Source organism: Phycodurus eques, chromosome 6 (assembly GCF_024500275.1).
Source record: "Phycodurus eques isolate BA_2022a chromosome 6, UOR_Pequ_1.1, whole genome shotgun sequence".
In the NCBI taxonomy this organism is placed as follows: Eukaryota; Metazoa; Chordata; class Actinopteri; order Syngnathiformes; family Syngnathidae; genus Phycodurus; species Phycodurus eques.
Genome location: NC_084530.1, coordinates 29,860,198 through 29,880,205, shown reverse-complemented (window position 1 = coordinate 29,880,205; position 20,008 = coordinate 29,860,198). Strand labels below are relative to the sequence as shown.

Below are 20,008 nucleotides of genomic sequence, written 5' to 3'. Positions count from 1 at the left end.
CGCTGTGATGTGAACGTGTAAGATCATTGGGGAGTTTATATTTAGACGTCGGCGATGTGTGTGCCGCGTGCGTGTGTGTGTCAGCTCGCATGCAGTCGTAGGCCATGTTCTATGATGTGACATTGCTGACTGGTGCTGACGTCGATAGTTTTCGGAAGCCTGCATCGGGAGAAAAAGAGCAAGCCCATCAAGGGTGCGTATGAATGCGTGCGAATGCGCGAAAGCAGAAAATGAGACGCTGCAGGCTGTTTACAGCACACAGATGAGGGAGGTGCCTTGTCCTTGTGTTATTACCTCTTCCAAGGGAATCCAAATTCTTGAGTGCCATTTTGGTTTCTTTGTTTGTTGAGAGGATTAAACAAAAGATACGTGACCGAATTTGTTTTTTTGTACTGTACTTTATTGGAGCAATACGGTATGGAGGTTGTGGTTATCTTCCAGTCGGGGTGGTCGGCGTGCCGCTTCAGAATAATTCCGCTTCGGTCAATCAGTCAGGTCGAAAAGTCACAACCAGAAATGCTTCAGTAAATGTTCTAACAACAAAAATACAGGAGGATGAGAGTCGCCAACATGAACGTTTCTGGAAATCGGGGCTGCCACTAACGATTATTTTAATAATCAAATCATCTGTCTGTTATTGTTTCGATTGATCGATGAATCGGATAAAAAAAATGAATTAAAAAAAATGTCCATCTCTTCTTTCATTAACAGGATAACAGTTTAGATTTACAGTGCCGAAAATGCAAGAACATAAATTGATTATGTTTCAGTAACAGGCAAAGATGTTGATCATTGTTTGCCAAAAGAGGAGCAGATATTTGCAAACGTCTTATTTTAATGAAACTCAAAGCTCGTCAGTCTGCTTTCATGAAGGACGACAGAAAACTGAGAATCTTTACAATTGAAAGGCTGAAATTCTGAGGATTTAGACAACTTGAAGTTCAACAAGGTCTCTAAACAATTAATCTATTTTCAAAATATTTGATAATCGTCATATCCAGCCGTCCAACCATTTTCTGTACCGCTTCCCCTCACGCGAGTCGCGGGCGTGCTGGAGCCAATCCCAGCTTTGTTTGGGCGAGAGGCGGGGTACACCCTGAACTGGTCGCCCCGCCAATCGCAGGCCACATAGAAACAAACAACCATTCGCACTCACATTCACACCTAATCTTTATATATTATATAATAATATAATATAATCTTTGTGCCTCTACTGAAAATGTTTCAAAACGATGGAATTAAGAGCGGTATAATACTGCAGCATCCAGAGCTATGGCAGAGGAAATTGGTACACTAATGTGCGCATGCATATTTTGAATTTCAAGCAACAACGAATCTGCTCGACCAATGAGTGACGAGCAGTGAGTGTTATTTACATCGCATATACGGCAACGCTTCGATTGGACCTGATTTTGCCAAATGAGTCCGTTGTGACAAGAGCGGTGGTGAACCGCATCAGTGGAACAGAAGAAAAGCAATTACTGGGTTAATTTTGCATACCCCGTATGAAAAAAGTAGTAGCTTTATCATCTAACCAGAGGAAAAAAAACAACAACCTCATTTTACTCAATTCACAAAACATCGATGTCTGGTTTTGCGTTTCACAAGTGTAAGAATATCACGTTTTCATCCCTGGTTAAGGTCTGCACTCGACTGAAAGCCGTTTTAGTTAATAGCAGAGTTTATGAACTCAAATAAAAAGATGCTGAAGTGATGTTACATGGTGTGTTGTAAGGTTGCAACGTTAACCGCGATGCACAGGAGCGTCAAGGACATAGAAGCCGACCGGACACACGTTAGTTCGTGATTTTGAAAGGTGCGAGACCATGATCACGAACCGGCGTGCAACAAACTATCCATCACTCCACTGCGCCGCGGCGGAGACGACATTTCAATGAATGGAGATGGATAGCGAGTCATTTGCTTCCAGGCAGACAGACCCGTTTACAAGCCAGCATACGGTCCTGCAAAATAGATGAGCGACTATTGATATTGATCATGGTCTCTTATCTGTACCGCTGATTGCAAATCAAAGAAAAAACATGGAAATGAAAAGAAAAGAAGCAAACACTTTGAGGAGATGAAAATACTGTAAGCAAACACCTGTGGATTCAGGTGATGGATGCTGATGATTTATTATAGTTATGGAGTTAAATGACCCTCCGCAAAGGGTTTCAATTCAAATTTGAAAACCTCTGTTGCAGAGTGCATCTTCAAAATAGCCTCGCAGATGTGTGATATCACACACAGGCTTGCTTGATAAATTACATGCTGATCGTGAGAGTAAAAAAAAAAAAAAAAAAAAAACACGCGCACACACACACACACACAAACACACACAAAGCGGGGGGTGTGGCAAAGCAATCAACAGATACCAGGAAGCGGAAATACCTGTGTGAAAAACCTGCAGGACCTCTCTCTCTTCTGAAGCTGTAAATTCAAACAATTCAACTGTTAGCGTTGTAACACCTCTTAATCCCACACACGCGCGAGGCCTCTGGAGGGCAAACACGCACGCGCGCACACGCACGCGCGCGCGCACAGAGCTATGTCATTAACATCACACAAACTAGACTTCTGGGACTGGAAATACATCGTTCGTCTTCTCACTCGCCTCTTTTTTTCATTGCGTATCCCAAAACGCCCTTGTTTCTCTTTGTTTCCGAACTGAACCTGCGCGTGACCCCGAATTTAGAGACAGCGCTTGTAAAAAATATATTGTCTCTTTCCGATTAAAAAGTACGCGCGTAATATTTGAGTTCACTCACAACTTTTGACAGCAAAGTAGTTTGTCAAGTCACACCGCAAATGGCTGTTGTTTAGCCCTCGAAACACAAATGGACACCTTTACATCCACAGCTGTATATTGCACGTGTGAATTCCATGTTTTTAGAAGTTGCAGCCAACTGACTTGTACAACGTACTGCAATATTTATCAGGTATTCATGTTTGTCTTGTGACAAAGTGAAGTAAGATAAAACAATTGACCATTGACTTTCTTCTTCAACTCATTGGGTGTCGTTACTATAAATTTGAGCTCTCTGCACATTACCTGCGAAACCTCGGCCTGAACCTTTTCCCCCTAAATTGACGATCTGTTTTAGTGGCACTGACGTGGAATGGCAGGACAAAGTCTTGTCGCCAACATTCTGCTTTGTGTGAGGTCGTCTCGGGACCAGAACTGAGGCGGGACGGCGCCTGTCGAAACAGTACTGACTCCTCCCGCGCTGTTGTGTGGAAAGCGAGTATTTTGATACATCGTACATAATACTGGCGTCGTCACAAGTCACATTATTTGGTTGTAGGATGCTGTGTCCCCGTGTGAAAGCATTCACCGTTGCGGCAATATTCTGCCTTCACTGGGTTCTGTATAAAAAGTATGATTAGTAATGATCACCCAACAGATAATTATGTTCAAAAGTCAAAAAGCATCATACCGTAAATGAAATGGGCTTTTTCATAAGCCAGCGCGATATGCTTTCGACTTTCTCCCTAAAATAGATTATTCCATGTTCTGCATCTACTGTTGAGTGTATTATGGCTTTTATTCGAATCCACTCAAACATGAATGGTCATCATTTCAAAACTGCAGTGATTTAATTAGGTATTTGGGTCATTAATGAGATCAGGGGCGCCACTTTTCCTCTCACAGTCAGCAATACTTATCTAACCTCAAACTCGCCATCTGGTCAACAGTAAAGCACAGATGAATGGTTTCCACGTGCACTCGCGCTTTGACGTGTTCATTTCAAATAAGTGAGGACAAACAGCACTGGTTGTATATAGTGAGACAGAAAAGGCAGATTGGGAGAGTGCGAATAGGTGCGGGGCCAGTGATTCATAAAGTTAAAAAAAAATGAAAAAGTGAGTGTATAAGAGTTGGCAGCAGCTGTCAGTCTCGCTCGCAAAGTCGGCCTATCACTGTTGACCTCAGCAAAGACAATCAAGGAACAGTCTCCCATTAAATGACTCAGCCAGTCAATTAGGCAGCCAGTCAGCGAGTCCCCGATGACTTGGCTCACTTTAATGAATGCCTACATGAACAAACTACACAACTAAATTCTTCCTTGTTCACTGCCGATAAAACAGATCCTCTGCATGCTCACGATTGAGTTTCCATTTATGTAACCCCCCCCCCCCCCCCCAAAACAAAAGCTGCGGGAACTTCCTAGGAACCCTTCTTTTGTTACGCCTGTAACATTAAATGAGATTTCCTAACAAACATAGGAGCTGTGTAATGAAATAAAATGCAGTGTAGTTCTCGGAAACTACAGCCACTATTTTTTAAAATAAAGCCACTGTAACACGGCATTAATTTGTTACATTTAGGGTAAACGCAGGTTTCTAGATTTAGTTTACACTTTTCAGCTGACTAGCACAAGTACTGTATCATCAGGTGTGATTGTAAGTGTGGATTTTGAAGACAATTTGGTCCTGATTCAGGTTGAAAAAAGCAGTTTGGACTTGTTTCAGCGGAGGCTGGCATCTAAAATGTAACGTAAACATTTGGATCATCTTTCTTTGGAATGTTTATTGCATGTTTCTACCATGTACTTCCATTGTTTACATTTCTTATTATTTTGTGTAATTTGCTTATCCGCAACATATGCATTGAACGCACGCAGTACCTTGGTCAGGCTGCGGGCGGCGCTGTCCTTGCCCCCGGGGGTGAGGTTCCTGAGCTGCACGTCAAGCAGCTCCACCAGCTGTGCCATCGCCCGCACCGTGGAGGGCACGTCGCCAGGACGCAGGAGCCCTTTGGTCTGCTCCGCCAGCTCCCTGGCCACAATGGCCGCCGTCTCGCCCGACCGCAGCTGGGTACAAACAGAGCGACAAAAAGGACGGAGGCGGGAGGGGGCAGCGCCGGGGGATTGGGAAATGATGGATGGAGTTAGAGACGACGACGTAGTGGGAGTTGAAGCAAGGAGAAAAAGTTGCATAGAAAGTTGAGTGCAAAGCGGAGGACAGGGAGATGTCGGAAAGAGGAAAAAGCCGAATAGGGTGTTCGAAGAAAAGCTATCATGCAATATTTAGAACTATTCATAGGATCCCCTGTACACTGTGTTTCCACTAGGGCAATGTCACCATAAACACATCGCATACAGCGGAACATCTACGATCAAACACAAGTTTGATTAGTTTGGATTTTGGAAGAATGTTGTCTTATAATCGCCCATCCTGGAGTAAAAGTGTCACAAGACAGTGCAGGCACTTTTTGCTTTACAATTTACCATCGGAACTAAAAAGACAATTAATAGTGGAACAGAAAAAACAATGAAGCGGTTTTAAAGACATTGCAGATGTCCGTCAAACATCTCAATTTTAACATTGTTGATGGTCGACTGTAAAAATAAGCTGTTCATTGTAAAAGGAGGATATATATATATATATTACACGTCATATTGACATCATAAATAATAGTGGTTCAACTCCCTAGTTTTTGTCCAACTTCAAATACAATATTCATTCATTCCTTCATTCATTCATTCATCTTCCGTACCGCTTATCCTCACTCGGGTCATAGGGGGTGCTGGAGCCAATCACAGCTGACTCTGGGCGAGAAGCGAGGTACACCCCGAACTGGGCGCCAGCCAATCGCAGGGCACATAGAAACAAACAAGCGTTCGCACTCACATTCACACCTACGGGAAATTTAGAGTTTTCAATTAACCTAGCACGGGTGTTTTTGGGATGAGGGAGGAAACCGGAGTACCTGGAGAAAAGCCACGCAGGCACGGGGAGAACATGCAAACTCCACACAGGCGAGGCCGGGATTTGAACCCACAACCTCACGACTGTGAGGCAGACGTGCTAACCAGTTGGCTCAAATACGATATTTTGCATTCAAATTCTCATTCAAGCAGGAATGAATGCCTTTCGAGGTTCCCTTCGGTCGACGCAATAAAGCACAAAAATGCCGAGACGACGAGCAAACACCACCGAGCGGCTGTGAACAATATTCGCATGAAATTGGAGCATTTTGATTGGCTGCCTCACAGCTGCAACTTTTATTTTTAATCCACCGTTTGATGTTCACGGCTTACTGAAAACGTCCGTGATTGTAGTCGCAGCGTTTGGACAGGGCAAAGTAATCGCTTACCACGCCAAACAATTTTCCTGGTGTTTAGCCTGGAGAATATTTTTGTCTCACAGTAGTCACACAATATTGGCATCTTGGAGGACAAAACATCAACACAAACGGCGTCCTTTCTGCAAAACCTGTACTCCCCAACAGCTATATACAATCTCGTCTGTTTCGAGCACTAGTTGATAGGTTGACAAAAGGAGATGAATACATGCGGGATAAATCCCTCCCTGTGGTCGTTGTATCTCCACGCATGAGAAATGACGCTCTGGGAAACGATCGCACCACACATGCTCGCGAGGGCGGCCGGAAACATCCACACTTACTTTCTGCATGATGTGGTTGACCCAAGGTGACGTGCAGTTGCTGAGGTCAGGACCTCGAGTATCCCAGTAGCCCAAACGGGCCACGCACACGTACGTGGCCACGCCTGCAAGAGCAGCAAAACTAATCAGGGCGACGGCGCTGACATTCACCGAAAGACTTGAACACCTCATGTGGCGCCCGAGGGGGAGCAAGGAGGGAGGTCGTTGTCATGTCAGCAAATTAACATGAACAATGCATCCCATGGAGGTAGAGTACGTGTGCGCTGTGATGAATGGACCCGCAGTATAAAACACTGGCTCATTCACTTTTGGGATTTGTTTATTGACTCTGACAACTTTTAGCCTTCACCTCCATGAGGAGTTGCGCTGTTGCGGCTTGATCATTTCCTCATGAGTGAGAATCGTCTTCATTATTTGAACATAAAAATTTCACACAGTGACATCATCCGGCGATGTTCCTTACCGAGCGTCCCAACCGGGCACGGCTGCTTGGCCAGTTGGCCTTGCTGGGTCCGGGGCCACGAAATATCAGCCGTCACTCTCGGACTACAAAAGTCCTGGGGAGGAAAAGCCGGGGGCTGCGGCGCCGCCGGGGGCGCTCGCACCGGCGGGTAGCGCTCCCCGGCTTTGCGGTTGATGTCTGGGATCTGGTTGGTGTCGGACGGTGAACCGCCGGCAGGATTCACGGCGGGCTGGCGAACTGTCGTGGTGGTTCGGTAACGCTGACCCGGGGAGGTCGTGAGGAGAGGACGCGGGGTGGTGTAGTAGGGCGGAGAGCGAGTGGTGGTAGAACGACCAGGTTGAGGATGAGGAGCCCCCTCCGACTGCGCCGCCGCCTCCTCTGTTCGGCGGGATCACGGGCGGGCGGAAGTCTACGAAGGAAAAGTTACGTCCAAACAACTCAGACTGCAGTGCACACATTCCATCAGATTGTCAAATTGTACAATTGCTGGAATATTTATTTTCCACTTGTGTGGGTTTTTATGTTCAAAGTACCAAAAAGGATGACAGTAACCAAATTATGAATTGTTTGCATTATGGACTAAATTCCCTGGATTCGCAATTATGCATTTCAACGACTATATTATATACATTTGACTACAATGTACTATAGTGGCGTCACGGTGGCCTCCTGGTTCGCACATCTGCCTCACAGTTCTGAGGACCGTGGTTACAAATCCCGCCTCCCGCCCGAAGATAGCTGGGCTAGGCTCCAGCACGCCTGCGACCCGCGTGAGGTTAAGCGGTAAAGAAAATGGATGGATGGATGTACTATAGTGTTTTACTTACAAACTGCACTGACGATATGATGCTATAGTACACTACACGACCGCACTGCGCTGTAATGCACTACACTATATTATTCTCTATTGCCGTGGTACTTTTTTTTTTTTTTTTTCACCAAGTGCTGAATACAAAAATAAATCCCCAAGTACCATCATAATGACCAACATGAAAATACAGTAACGTAGTAGGTCTAAATGTTCATCCCAAAATGCGAGAGATTTTATTATATTTGAATCCACTGCAAAATTATGCAGTTTGAACATTAACACTGCACTCAAATGTAGAAAAAAACCTTGAAAAACAATTTAATTAAAAACATATTGCCCTTGAGTTAAATAAAAAAAAGTACTTATGTTTTAACAATTGACAGTTAAACATTGAAAGCAAATGTATTCCACTTCAAATGAAAAAAAACATATATATATATAAATGTAATGTACAAGCTCGTTTAAAAAGAAAAAGTTTAAACAGGCTGCATGCATATTGTATCCGCAAGCCTCGTTCTAATATGTTTGATTATATATTTTTTTTCAAACATTCTACATTTCATCTGTATTTAAGTCAGTAATTCTTTCCACCACAAGGAGCTCATATACTGTACGTACCAGTAGTGGTACAACACAACACTTTTACAGTCACTGCTTTTGTAGCGTTAACATGGCACCACTACTAGTGCTGCAGTTTTTTTTCTACTTGAAACTTGTGAGGTCTGACTATCAGAACATTCCAGTGAAATGTAAACAAAAAACATGTCTGAAAAGTTAGTATTTGTATAATTTCTAAATACATTATTTCCTTGCCATGCTATACAATAGTGCTGTTTAGCACACGCTATTATACGTATCACATATCACTTGCAGCGCATATGTGTAATATGCTATGTAATATTATATGATCAATTATTACAGTATACATTATTATACTATAAATGCTATGCGATAATTAGTATACCATACAATACTGTATTACATTACTGTATATTGCCGCGTCATGCATGATTCATGATCACGTGGCATCATGGGAAGCGGCATCGTCCCCTAATGCCTGTGAGACATTTTTAGTGTCAATATTTCATTGTGAAATAATCTTAATTATTCACACAGAGGTCGGAAATAAAGAAGGGATAGAAGAGACGACAGCATTGAAAAGAATGATGCGCAGCGTCTCCAAAAGTGCACACACTATCGCGGCTTGTCTCATCCTATCTCTGAACTTGCCGCTGCAGCGCTGTGTGTGGTGCAAATCAATATTGCATTAGGGAGTGTTAGATAAAGGGAAATATTTACACATTGCCTTCAGAGAGGCCAAGGCAAAGCACGACCTCACATCTTTCATTAACTCATTCCCTGCCAATGCCGTCCAAAGACGTAATTAAGAATCCATCTATTCCCTGCCAATGCCGTCTAAAGACGTCAATTATTATTGTTATTTTTTTTCTGTCTTTACTATGAATGGGCATAATCACAGGTTGTTCAATTCATTGATTTTGATTTAATTTTGTTCATTGTAGGGTTAGTTAGGGTTCGGGATAGCCATAACCCTAACCTTATGTTGTTAATTGTGTGGAATTAATTGTATCTTGAAGCAAAATGGAGTGCACTACTCGGCTGCAACCAGCAGAGGCGCTCTTAATTGAAACTCAACTAGTGTGCTGTCAAAAGACGTCGGCTAACGTAGGTTAAAAAAATAACAATTAATTGATTGATTGATCATTATTTTCCCCACTAAGAACAAGGACCTTCAGTTAAATGTCAGTCCTTATGTTTTACAACAAAACAACAACAACAAAAACAACTGGAAAAAAAATACACAGACCCCGCTTCCCTGTTGTCTTTGTACAAGATTGCTTGTCATGTTCGGCTAAATGAGCTTTATTCTAAGAAATCTGTGTGAGGTCATCCCGTCAACTTCTTTTTACTGCGATGCTTGTTACCATTGATTTAGTGATACTCGCACAGTCCTTTGGGTGTGAATAAAAGAGCGAGCGGAATGAGAAGCAGGTCTTAGTGGGCGTTTGCAACGAGGGGACGTCTATATTATTCATTGTGAGCAGAAGTCGACCCTTGCCGTGGACTTTAATGAAAACCACCTTCCTTCTGTGCTTCTCCCTCCCTCGCCCGCTTGCTTGACTGACAGCCGTGAAACATCCCGCTGTACATTGTGTGCGTCGGTTCGCTCCGTAACTTCATGGAGTGTTTCTCAACCTAAACAGTGCTGCTCCCTGTTCCTGAATTATTGCTGGCCCTGCCTTATGCATTCTCCACGGAACATTGCCATCAATCACGTGTGTCAGCTGTGGCCTAGGGACGAGCTGTCACTGTCTGTGTGTGTGCGTGTGCTTTTGATGAAAAGAGAAAAAAAAGTGTGTGTGTGTGTGTGTGTGTGTGTGTGTGTGGGATGCGCGATTAGGAGCCCTGCCACAACAGTAATGTTGTGTGCGTGTGTGTGTGAGGGTGATGTCTGCTGTCATTTGAGTACAAGGCTGAAAACAGGCCTGGCAGCTCGGGGTGAGGCAACATAAAAGCCTGCTAGCATCATAGGCAAGGGGCCACAGCATATCTGTCTTTTCTTTTCCTCTGCTGCTCTCTTGACATTTTCCACCTGACATTTTCTGACTTGATTGCTCACTCGCCACTTTCTTGCTCGCACATTTATTCCCCCTGTTCCGATTTCTGTTCAACAAAAACGCACTCTTTTTGATGGCATTTGTTCCTATTCCACATCTCGTTTTGGGTGATAACATACCTTGTCAATGCCATGAATGAATCATTGCGTCACTCAGCGAAGTATGGGAATGCGACGTAACAGCTTTATAAGGAAAGGGGCTATGAGGTGTACTCATTAGGACTGACATTAAGCCTTAACTACATGTGCAATGGCAACATCATAATGCCACTTGAAAGGAGCTATGTTCTCCACGGTTTGATGTTTGCTTTGTCAGTTACACTTTACAAGCTGTTAGCTTGCTTTGCTCTAATTTGCACATTGCGGAGAAAACATCAGCATGCGTCCTTTTCTATTACAACAATAGCTGCATCTTCAACTGCTATTCAAAGCTGTGACAGTCTCAACTTTGCTCAAGCTTGAACAATATGGAATCGATTGAGACCTTTAAACAATACCGTCAAAATCACGCGGATGGCGAGCTTGTATAAAAGGATTAATAGCGTCTATGTCATTGCCATAGCAACCACAGATGGCCTACTTTAGTGAGCGCTGTAAATATTTGTAGACCAGCTAGGACACAGGTTAGCACTAGCGTCGCAATGCTAATAATACAGTACAGGTACTTGTACAAGTACATCAAATTTATCAAATAATTCCAATCTATTCCAAGACGAAAAAATGACAAATTATACTAGTGTTTATGGCTTATTTTCACTGAACTGTACAACTGCAAAAAAAAAAAAAAAAATGTTTCTGAACGAGATTTATTAATATCAAATAGATTAGAAGTTCTTCACATGCCCAGGCAAAAAAGCAAATTAATTAAACTTAACAGACCCTGACAGCTGAGTAAAATGATGTGATAGGATCAGAACCTTCAGATGGGCCGTTAATTATTTTTGATGAGATTGTTTTATCAACTATTATGCTGCAGCAAACTCTTTCAGGGAAAGTTGAAAGCTCGGCAGCCGTCGTGTTCATACATGGCCTGCGGGTATTTGTTCCAGGATGACAATACCGAACAGCCTTGCGACGGAAATCACAGGCAAGACATACTTGCACCAGGAGAAAATACCACCACACAATATCAGGAAAATCAACATATTTTTAAGTACTTCATTTATCAGCAAAATTTGCTCTCTGCATGCGACCCATGCCAGAGGAGCAGTGGGCAGCAACTCCACATCCAGTGTTAGCACCTTCGTCAATGAAGCTGACAGAAAATCAACCTTACTTGTTTTTAGTTGTGGGACCAAACAAACAAGGGAAGAACATCCAAACTACACATGCACAGAAAGACTCTGAGTCCGGTTTTAACAAACATGAATAATGTCAGCAATTACACATTCTGCTTGTATGTAACTAATGGACTGAAGAGTGTCCAGCTCCAACCAGCTTGTTACTGATACCCAACTGTACAAAAAAAAGTTTCAGAGCATTCACACATTTTAAACAAGTCAGTTCGCAATGGTGTAACTTGTAGGGAACTAATCTGTGGAGTTATGTGTCAACTCGCTGAAGGAGCTGAAGAGTTGCTCTCAGCCAGCAAGGTAAGCAAACATGACATCTTCCAACACGTCAACAGACATGATGTCGGCGTGTGCGTGCATGTGCGTAGTAAATTTTCTCCATGCGACTGCATATATCTGCCTGCGTGCACTCTGTAGCCTGGAGTGCTCTTGTTGACTTCTCACTCAATAAACAAAGGGCCTGTAAATCGTCAACACCTAAAGGCTGAAGGGCTAGACGAAAGCGAGAGAGCGAGAGAGAGAAGACAAACAATCCTGGCAGGATTCCTACGCGGTCAGGAAAAGAGTCAAAAAAAGGGGACGCATTAGGATAGTGGTGGCATGGGCTTGACAATACGCACTATCCCTAAAATGACTTGCCTGAATGGTTTCTCTCTCTCGCTCACACACACACACACACACGTGCACACACCACTTGAAGAGCGGGGAGGGATGCTTCCAAGGCAAAACGATAATCTAACTGGAGGACACAAAGCATTCGAGGCTGCATGGTAGCACAAACATTGGACAGGCCTGTGTACTGCGATAACACACTCTCCCTATGGCTGGCACACACACACACACACACACACGTACACAGCTTGTGGCGAGTGGCTCGAGCTTGCTGATAAGACAGAATAGAGCACTTCAAAGCAGCGATACTTTAGCGATAGAAAACCACCTCAGCTAATGAAGCCTCCATCCAAACGGCTGGCAGGTCCTGACAAGTTCGGCTGCTAATTTCGAATGCACGTTTATTTAATGAATTAGATTTTTCTTTACAAATGCATACAACCCGTACCGGATTTTCAGTTACATTAGCACGGCATGCTGAGGTCAGCTGTGGTTTGAGGCCCACCTCTTGTTCCAAGCAAGAGGCTTATGGGACCAAACGTATTTTGTTTTGTTGTTATGCTGGTTAATTATTTGTTATGTACCTGAAATGCGTATACGTTTTTGCATCTAGTTCGTTGTCTTTCATAAGCTCCCTACTTGTGTACGTCTGTTCAATTTTTGCAAAACTGTGTGTTTCCCCTCCGCCTTGATGCTCCGGATATGCCAGCGTAATTTGGCAACGGCCGCTCGTTAGACGGAGAAGCCAAACACACGCAGACGGCTTGGCGGGGGCCTTTCGATAGATAAGGACGCACTGCAGGCAAAGAACAGGTGTTGCAGACTCTCTAAAGCGAAGTCTCTGGTGAGGAGGCTGCGTCGTAATCTGTTTAGTAAAGGAGAAGATGAGGCTTGCCCTGAAAAAGCTGCGAGAGAAGCGACGGATGCAAGTGGGAGAGGAGAGTGAGTGTGGAAGAAAGCTCCTTAGGAGAGAAGTGAGAGCAGCAGGTGTAAGATTGTGGTAGCGCACTTTGTAACTTGGTCAAGTTTAGATTCAACAATATTCCAAAATCACTTTAAAATGTACCCCCACCCAACACACACACAAACACACAACACTTTGGATGAAAAGGAAGGAAGTCAGCAGTAGCAGCTCAAGGACACACAAGCACACACACACAAAGTAATCAGTGATGTGGTGAAAGAGGGTTCTCCACTCCAGCCATAAACCGGTGTTATTCTCCCCACTTAAGCTTGTTTCCAACATTTCCTGCCATGCTTATCCCTGCTGGCTGATTGCAATCAGGAAGGAGAGGTGGAGCGGAGGGGCAGAGGAGAGGAGACGAGGTGAGCCAGGAGAGATGGGAAAGAGGGAGAACGGGCGGGGCCGAGGCAAGTAAATAAATGGCAAAGGGTTAAGACAATAGCCACTCCATGCTTGACTTGCCGAGGAAATGGGACACTGTGATCTCGCCATTAGAGGTTGAGAGGTGAACTTTTAAATTTCCGCTAACCGACAGCGTGGCCAGAAGGGCCGAGTCGCGTTCACCCCTGTACTATTCAACACAGTGGCATGACGGCGCAATTTGATTACGCTCTATGATTGAGGATATCGCTTTTTGACTCTTTGAACATTCATGTGAAAGGGGATGGTGCTAATGGAGTTTTTGTTTATTTTTTCAAGAGGCCACCCTAACTGCGACGCTGCAATCGGGTTTCAGTATAAGTGGCGGAGAAAAAAGCATTTTGGAACCAGCGGTAATTGAAATATATGGACAAACGAGCCACATTTCCATTGAAGTGTAATGGACAGGTGAAGCAATACTTTTGTCCAAATAGTATATGCACATTTTCCAAAATAGTATGTTCTACCTTCAAGTAAGTAAGCAAGAATGTTAGCAAGTAGGAACTAGGAAATTATGTAGGCTGGTAGTTAGGTAGGTAAGTTAGCAAGTAAGTAGTTAAGTAAGCAAAGATCTAGGTACAAGTAAGTAAGAAGGTAAGTATGTCGATAGATCAAAGTAAGTGACTCGGAAGGTCATTAGATAAGTAGGTACGTAAATAAGTAGGAAAGTAATTAATGATGAATGTATGTCGGTCAGGAGATAGTAGATCGACACTTGGTAAATAAGTCAGTCAATCAGTCAGTTACTTAATTAGAGTCTTGCTTATTTTTGATCATGGCCTTCTTGGGCTGAGCGATATGGCCTCAAATTCATATCATGATATTCATTGAATCCCTTCACACTTACGGTATATATCGCAATATAAACTTAAGTGTAAAAGTTGCAATGGAAGTATTTTTCGAATGGGTGTCCTTTAGCAGAGCTAAATTGATAAAACAAGATGATAAAAAACAAAAAAGAAGATATACCTTTGGGACCATTTATTGTACAGATCTCACAACTCAAAATTGAAATTCAGCACTCTATTATGCAAACAAACAAATAACATTGCTGATAGTATAAATATGTAATATACAGTATATTAATATACTTTTTACCTTATAGGCTCCTCCTCCTGGCTGACCTATGCTGTAACCTACTAATTCATTTCAGTTTTTTTTTCAAGCCAGACTTTTGCAAAAAGTGCGCTGTACCAACTGAGCACTTATTCTAGTGTTTCGCTGCTCACAATAGCTTAGCGATTAGCATTGCTTGTGTGTCTGTCGCTTATTGCTCGCTGTGTCGCATGCTTAGCTCCTCGTACTCCTTCAGTGACGACAATTCGTGTCAAAAGTCGTGCTTATTCGCCGCCACGGAGGCGAGCATTTGCGAGGAGCACCTCTACACCGTGGAACGCCGCTAGCTATCCGCTAGCTATCCAGCACCGAGCATTCCAACGGCAGTTTCCGAGGAGCCGGGCAAGCAGGAAGGACGGGTGACTGTTTGTTCGTTTTGTTTTTTACCAGCTTGGTTGTCCATATACTGTATACCGTATATACCGCACAGCCTTATTACCTTCCTTTTTAAATGCATTCTGCGCAAGCGGCTTCTCTCGCAGGAACTTAAATAGAAATGATCAGCGCAACACCGTGAAGCAGGATGCGGCAAAATGAGCTGGGAAAGGATGCAGATGCAACATGAATTACGTTTGCGACTTTGTTGGGGAGAAAGAAGGAAAAAAAAAACTTTCCAAAGAGCACGGCAAGGGAGGCTGGATGTGTTAAATTATTCAAACGTTTCATCTGCGCCATGCTGCTTGCGTAGGCTCGGCCTCTATAATATGCATGTAAGAAGACATGATGAAACAAGTCCATAAACAGTCGTGAGTTTGCATGGGAATATTTGGAAATTTAGGGTGGAAGAGAAGGGCAACGTCGAGAAGTGACTTTGACTTTTGACATTCATGCACACAGCCTCGATAGCATATACATCTGAGGACGCTCCTCGAGCGATTCGGAAAGGAGCCGAGAACAGAAAAAGGGGGCAGATTAGGCGGGAGATAAGGAGCAAAGAGCGAGGAAAAACAGAGCTGACTAAAAGAAAGATCTATGAATAAGGGAAGGGGAAATGTTGAGATTCCTGCCATTGTGAGTGTTTGTGTGCGCGCTGACGAGCGAGAGAATGGGGGACTCAACGGACAAAAGACTCAACACAAACAGACGTGGGACAAAATAAAACGAGGCAGTTGACTTTCTTCTCAAGTGCCAAGAGAGAGAAAAGAAATGCATTTCAAACAACCAAATTTTCACTGCCTACTTACTGTGTCAATCTGGTGCATTACATGGGGGTATTTATGTGTCACCTTTAATTTAGCCCACGAAGATTTCCTCCTTGTGATATTCAAAGTTGGAATCCTTACAGGAGTTTTTATTTGTTTATTATTATGATCTTTTTTCTAACTGAGCTGTACCGCTGTATTGGCGCTAACATGGCATATCGAGGAGACTTTTAAAGACTTTCTCTTGCCCCCTCCACCCCAAAAAGGACAACAAAGTATTAAAAACATATCATAATGGACATTTGGAAAAACGTCAAATATTACAGAGTTGATGTGGATTCTATTCCATTAATTTTTTTTCAATTATGTGGAATCGATTGTTGATAATCAAGTCCTAAATAAGAGACTTAGAAACTTCCTTTATGTTCAGACGCACACTCACTCTTGGAAATCTAGTCGTGAGGCAAGGAATCTAGTCTGCAATGACAAATAATTAATACGTTAATTGATCGTTTTTCTTAAAAGTCAATCAAATGAATTCAGTCAAATGCTCATCGATTGTTGGTGATGAGTTCAAGCACTCAACAAAGACAATGTAACTTCAAGAAACAGTTGGAAAATCTGCCTCAACTGAGGTAATTGGGGAGAAATGAGGACTGATCACCAATTTGTGAAAATGGATGTCCAATCAGTTTAAGAGCATTTCTCCATAAAAAAATACTACTTCATGAATTTATCTCGAATTTCCTCCCTGGGAACCAATAATAAAGAATAATTTTCAAGTTTTAAATCAAAACAGTTTGATTATCGTATATTATTCGTTAAAGCTCGGTGCTAGCGAGCGGCTACACTCGGGTTTGAGCGAAGCCCAGAATCAGAATTTTATTTTTGAAAATAAAATACAAAAAAGTCTTCTTAGTTACGTGCAATGCAAGAGTCCAACAGATTTGTTGCAGCTGCGTAAGTTTTTCTGTGTACTGCAAAGCCTCCCTGCCGTGGAAAAAAAAAACTATTTTCTTGTTAATATCAGAAAGTTTGCTTCAGTCAAAGGAGTTCAGAACTAGCAGTTGATAATTGAGCGAGTGAAAGTGTTAGTCTGCTTCATGAAAGGGTGTATATAGTCGCGCCTTTAGTCTGTTTCATAATCTGATCTTTTGAAACGTTGTCCTGTATTCACTGTTTGCTCAACTGTCACAAAAAATACAAATCTCTCCTTCCTTTATGGCCCCGCTTTTTGTCTTGTGTGACATGTCTAAGAAATCCATATGAGATGAGAGAAAAGTAGAGCGAAATCAGTGATGACATGGAACTCTTCGCATGGCCTCCTTTCCTTGGCCTGAATACGGGAATGTAAGAAATAGAAATACGCTAAAGCTGCAATGCTGTCTCTTTGACCACTCTTAGCCTATAGACGATGAGTTATTTTTCTTTTTCAAATTTCAACATTATCCACTTCATCTGTTTTTACGTGAGGTTGCCGTTTGAGAGTCACTCGCCGGCGATGACAGACAGCGGCCTGTTGCAGCAGCTCCGACTCACTTTCTAATACTTTTTATGTTTTGTCTACAACCGCGAGGAACTACTGCCTTGCCTCTAACATGGAGCCGGCGACCATCCACTAGGCGAAGAAAGCATCGCGGAGATTTAGAGAGGGACGAGAGCCGCCGCTCAAGTCAAGTCAAGTAAAGAGAGCGAGAGAACTGAATGGGATATTTTAACCGTCCCTTCGATTGATCATTACGGAGGATGTGAGGTTACTACTTGCCAACGAATGAACTGTTGGCAGGTGTCAGTGTACATTCAACAATGAGCAGCTGATTACAATTTCAGCATCCTGGCGCCCTCAAACTGGCCAGTGGAGACTTCAATCATGTTCCTCTCTCTCATTGACTAACAGCTTTGCAACAAATGGCAGAACAAACTGTGGCCATCTCTCTCCTCTTTCCTCTTCTCTCCTTCTTTCAGACAATCTGACCTCTCAAACTCATCTTGAGACCAGAAACATAGGCTGTTGGTGGCCAAAAACGACACTGACAGTTTGGGCTCAAGCCTAAGAGAAAGGCACTCTGGGAGGATTTCTTTTTAAAGAGATGTATTATTATTATTATTTTTTAAAGGAATATTTTATTGGCGGCACGGTGGACGACTGGTTAGAGCGTCAGCCTCACAGTTCTGAGGACCCTGGGGTTCAATCCCCGGCCCCGCCTGTGTGGAGTTTGCATGTTCTCCCCGTGCCTGCGTGGGTTTTCTCCGGGCACTCCGGTTTCCTCTCACATCCCAAATACCATGCATGAATTGGAGACTCTAAATTGCCCGTAGGTGTGGATGTGAGTGCGAATCATTGTTTGTTTGTATGTGCCCTGCGATTGGCTGGCGACCAGTTCAGGGTGTACCCCGCCTCCTGCTCGATGATAGCTGGGATAGGCTCCAGCACGCCTGCGACCCTAGTGAGGAGAAGCGGCTCAGAAAATGGATGGATGGAACATTTTATTGTTCTTATTCTTCTTATTATTGCTATTGTGGTTTATGCTCGATTTCTATTGATGTAGAGCACTTTGTTTCAGCTGCGGTTGTTTTTTGTGCTCTATAATTAAAGCTGAGTTGAGTTGAGAGTTGGGGTTCCAATGCAGCAATTTCACGGGCTCGTTGTAAAAGAGGCTTACTTGTCACCCCATTTTCGCCACAATGAGAAAATCATGCAGTTGAGGTAGCTAATTTATTCCTTGTCTTCATTGAGCGATGGCGTGGAGGGAGGCGCAGAGTAAAGCAGCGGGACAATCAATTGTATGTATTTATCTCTGGCCGGTCAGCAGTCTGGCTTGTTGATGTGCATTGGAGGTCATTGTACACATTGAATCCCCATTGATCTCCTCTTTAGAGCCTCCTGACACACTCAGAGCTCCATTATGATAGTGATCGCACTCAAGTGAACACCGATAAACATGCATGCGCAATCATGAATGTATAGGATATAGGATTAGCATAAGTGCATTACACACGTGCGATGGACACCATCGCACATCTTTACAGCACCGATCGGTATAAACAAAGTTTGATGGCGCTTCTCTCTGTAATTCGCTGTACTGCACCTCTTAACTGCATGTAAGAGCATGCGCCAATTCAGACATCATTTAATAAGACACGCAGCCAGACTGTCTTGAAGACCCCATTGAACGTGTTGAAAGAAGATTACCTCTGGAAAAATAGTCCTTAAGGCTTCAGGCTTTACACATTTATATGTCCAGAGGAGTCAAGAGTTGGCTCAAACATCACATTACTGTAGAGTCTAAAGTGATCTCTTAACTTGATACCACTTGACCCCATACACTCACAAATATAGTCTGGTTCATCCATCTACGTCGCTCATCCGACGAGACAAGTAACGTCTGCGTGCATATTTAAAAGCAGATAGCTGCATATTAATATTTGAATGTTTGTTTTGTTGGCTAAACTTTGAACCAACAGAGACCAAACCTCTTCCCACACTGGAGAACCAAAACAATGCATTGTGCGTAGGTGGCTCATTGTCAGTTGTGTCTGGTAGAAAGAAGAAAATAAACAAATAAAAAAATAAAAAAAATCGAATCAAACAGCAGCTTCGCTGCGCACAAATCTGCACTAAAAAAACAAGAGCGAATAGGAAACAAAATTGCACGTAACAATAACAGTGTACATTAACAAGCACATTTTAGCGAGCAGGAAGAATGGCCCGTTGCACTGCGATTTTGTTTTGTATGTTTGCATTTTGGCACCGATAAGTCGTATTTCAGCAGTTGGATTTTCAAGTTAACGTTCCACTTCTTGAAGTTATGTTACATGGGTTTATGCATTACAGTGGCTGCATAAGAGAACAATGCTGGAATGCTGTATATGAATACAAGAGCAGTTCTTACTCCTGTAGCCAGCAAGAACGAAGCTAGCTAGCATCACTTATTGAACCATAACTGTATCCTGACAATGATGGTAATACTTAAATATGGACATAATTCTCACTGTCAGTCTTTTTCATTAGTTTTCCAACTTTAGCAAAATCGTTTTCACTTTAGGGTCTAATCGTTCCGCGGTAGGTTAATCTTACACTTGTGTGCTAAATGGAGTTCTTGTGAGCAATCCTCACATTAATAACGGTACAATTATGA

General features: G+C 43.0%; 1 protein-coding gene across 1 annotated transcript in view; it reads right to left on the bottom strand.

Annotated features, from left to right (window-relative positions):
• adgrl3.1 (adhesion G protein-coupled receptor L3.1) overlaps positions 1 to 20,008 on the bottom strand; it is a 146,915-nt gene that overhangs the window by 44,132 nt on the left and 82,775 nt on the right. The window contains 5 exon segments of the mRNA XM_061679024.1: positions 2,392 to 2,430; positions 4,629 to 4,814; positions 6,412 to 6,515; positions 6,875 to 7,183; positions 7,185 to 7,283. Of these exon segments, the coding sequence (XP_061535008.1) occupies positions 2,392 to 2,430; positions 4,629 to 4,814; positions 6,412 to 6,515; positions 6,875 to 7,183; positions 7,185 to 7,283 (737 nt within the window).